Here is a 2979-nt window from a genome sequence, read left to right as displayed (position 1 = left end):
TGCGATAAATCTATTGTTGATGAATAAAATTATTGTCCTTATTTGACTTGTGTTGTTTGAAGACCTGGGAAGTGTGAATCTCAAGCATGAAAAATATATGTATATGCGGAATGCGACTTACTATTGATGTTGCTATTGATGACTTTAATTGATATTTATGATGATATTGATTTGAGATGACGTTGCTAATGAAGATCATGTCAACATGAATTGATGTTATCGTTGATGATTATGTGAATATGAAATCAGGTTGTTGTTGTTGTTGTTGATAACATCATTGAGATGAGATGATGTTTGTGTTGAGAATGACATTGAAATCGAATGTTGATGATGTTGGAAATGCATTGAGATGTGTAGGTTGTGTATGTACTTGGGGGGTGCAATTACCTTGTCGGATGTCCTTTGTGGGGAAAAATAGAGTGGTTAAAGAATCTAAACATCTCCGAAAGGGGATGGTTAGGAGCTTTAATCTGTCCATGGTCTTTGCACTTGATGACGCCATGTTTCGTACGTTGGATGTTGTGTATGTTCGTGGAGGGGGTGCAATGACCTTATCGGATGTCCCTGGTGGGGGAAAATAGAGTGGTTAAAGAGTTTAAACATCTCTAAGGGGATGTTTAGGATCTTTAATTCATCCATGGTCATTGTACTTGATGATGCCCACGTTCATACGTTGTATGTTGTGTATGTTCATGGGGGGTGCGTTGACCTTGTTGGATGTCCCTTGTGTGGGAAAATAGAGTGGTTAAAGAGTTTAAGCATTTTTGAGGGGATGCTTAGGATCTTTAATTCATCCATGGTCATTGTACTTGATGGTGCCCATGTTTCATGCCTCATATGACATGGGAAATAGTATAAACTATGGCAGTATATACTTTGTACTAGGGGGTGCGTCACCTGGTAGGGAACTCCCTTGTGGCCCAGGTTGATCACCGAGGGAGGGGGGAGTTACAGTGCACGACTGGGTGGCCTCGACAAATACTACATGGTTTCCCTAAGTGAGGTGTCGTGTGGACACTCTTAGGCTATTTCCTTGGGGATGGTACGTACCACATTGCATCTTAGAGTTGAGGTTAGGTGCATGCATCATTCTGAGCAGTATTGATTGGATTCATGGATGGATGATGAATAATTTTTGAATGTGAATGATGAATAATTGTTGAATATGGATGATGAATAATTGTTGAATGTGGGTGTTGAATAATGAATGTTGTGTAAGCTCATGATGTTTGCCTATGTTGTCTTGCAAATTGTGATTATTTGGATTTAGCATTGGTTCTTTTTATAATGAACTCACCCTTGCAATTTTGTATTGTGTGGTTGATACCTATGATGATCGTGAGCCTTGTTCGTGGGAGCATAATGACAGTAGTAGGGTGCAGAAAGTGAGATTCTGTTGAGGAGCCGCCGAGCTGACGTGATGACGTTGGAATTATTTTGGGAGAGAGTTGTGTTTTGTTAATCAACTCCTCCATAGTTGGTTCCATGATTCTTTTGTTAAATTAAAGATGTAAATCACAGATTTGAATTATATGTATGAACAAGTTTAATTTCCATTATGTGAATGTTGTGTACTGACTTACTATACCAATATATATGTATCCATTTAAGTAATGTGTGTTGTTTGGTGATTGCATGTTGAGACAAAAATCACCTTCATTTTTTTATAAGCAAATTAACGGAGTTTTCATTTAAAATTTGAAATAATCGCGATTTAGAATGGTGATATCGTAGCGACGAGGCTGGTCATTACATTTAGTGGTATCAGAGCAGGTCGAACCTTTCGACCAGTGAGTTGTAAGTCTACTATGTTCTTCTGTGTATTCTCTGGTTGCTTTATTGAATGCTTGATGTTAGTTGTTTGCTATTAGAACTTACTCACTTGTTGTGTTTCCATGAGTTATAGAGATTTGATTGTTGTAGTCATATCAGATTTGTTTTTCTGATGTCTGCTAATACCATGAGTTTCAATGCCGTGTCACGGGTTATCAAACTGGCCATCTGTATAACTTATGAAGAGCAATGGGATGATATGGCAAGCGATCAGAAAATACAAATGATGGAAAGTGAGTGTTAATGTCTTGAGGCATCAACTCTCAAAAGTAACCAAGTAGGAACTTGTGATGGTTGTGATTTTTGTGTGGTTATTTTGTTGTGTGTATTTCTTCCATGTCTAACTCCTTGGTGTGTATAGGGAGTGATGGCTGGACGGAATGATCGTGCAATAGCTGATGCTCTTCAAGCCTTAGCACAGGCTATAGGGAATCCAAACAAGGGAGAAGCTGGTGGAGCTATTGAGTACCAAGGGTTGGACCGCTTCCAACAAAACAATCCTCCTTCTTTCAGTGGGGGATACAACCCTGATGGTGCTCAGAACTGGATAAGGGAAATTGAGAAGATTTTTCGAGTGATGGCATGTCCGGAAGGGCAAAAAGTTGCTTTTTGTACATACACTTTGGTGGAAGAAGCTGAGTATTGGTGGGAGAATACTCGCCAATGCTTAGATGCTAAAGGTCAAGATGTGACCTGGGATGTCTTTAAGAGGGTATTCTTGGAGAAATACTTTCCTGAGGATGTTAGGAACAAGAAAGAGATGGAGTTCTTAGAGCTCAAAACATGATTGTAGCTGAGTATGCAGCCAAGTTTGAAGAGTTGGTGAGGTACTTTCCCCATTATCAAGGGAGGGATGGTGAAAGCTCTAAATGTGTGAAGTTTTTGAATGGCTTGCAACCTGAAGTGAAGCAAGTTGTGAATTACCAGGGTGTTCATCAGTTTCCACTCTTAGTTAACATGTGTCGGATTTGGGGTGAAGACTCTCGAGATAGAGCAAACTATTATAAGAGTATAGGTCCAATGAAGAACACAAAGAATGGACCTCAACATCAGGGAAAGCCGTACTCGAACCCTCATAAGCAATATGGTAACCGCCCCAACAATCAGAGGACTACTACAACAGGCTTTGCGGGGGGTAGTGGTAGC

The 2979-nt window shown here is 39.8% G+C and overlaps 1 protein-coding gene across 1 annotated transcript; it reads left to right on the top strand.

Moving 5' to 3' along the window:
- Positions 1-2200: 2200 nt before the first annotated feature.
- LOC114420641 lies at positions 2201-2620 on the top strand. The gene has a single exon (XM_028386486.1). It carries the CDS (start codon positions 2201-2203, stop codon positions 2618-2620), a length of 420 nt encoding a protein of 139 aa, XP_028242287.1.
- The last annotated feature ends 359 nt before the right edge of the window (positions 2621-2979 follow it).

This window comes from Glycine soja, chromosome 7, assembly GCF_004193775.1.
Source record: "Glycine soja cultivar W05 chromosome 7, ASM419377v2, whole genome shotgun sequence".
In the NCBI taxonomy this organism is placed as follows: Eukaryota; Viridiplantae; Streptophyta; class Magnoliopsida; order Fabales; family Fabaceae; genus Glycine; species Glycine soja.
This window is presented reverse-complemented; position numbering and strand designations above follow the sequence as displayed.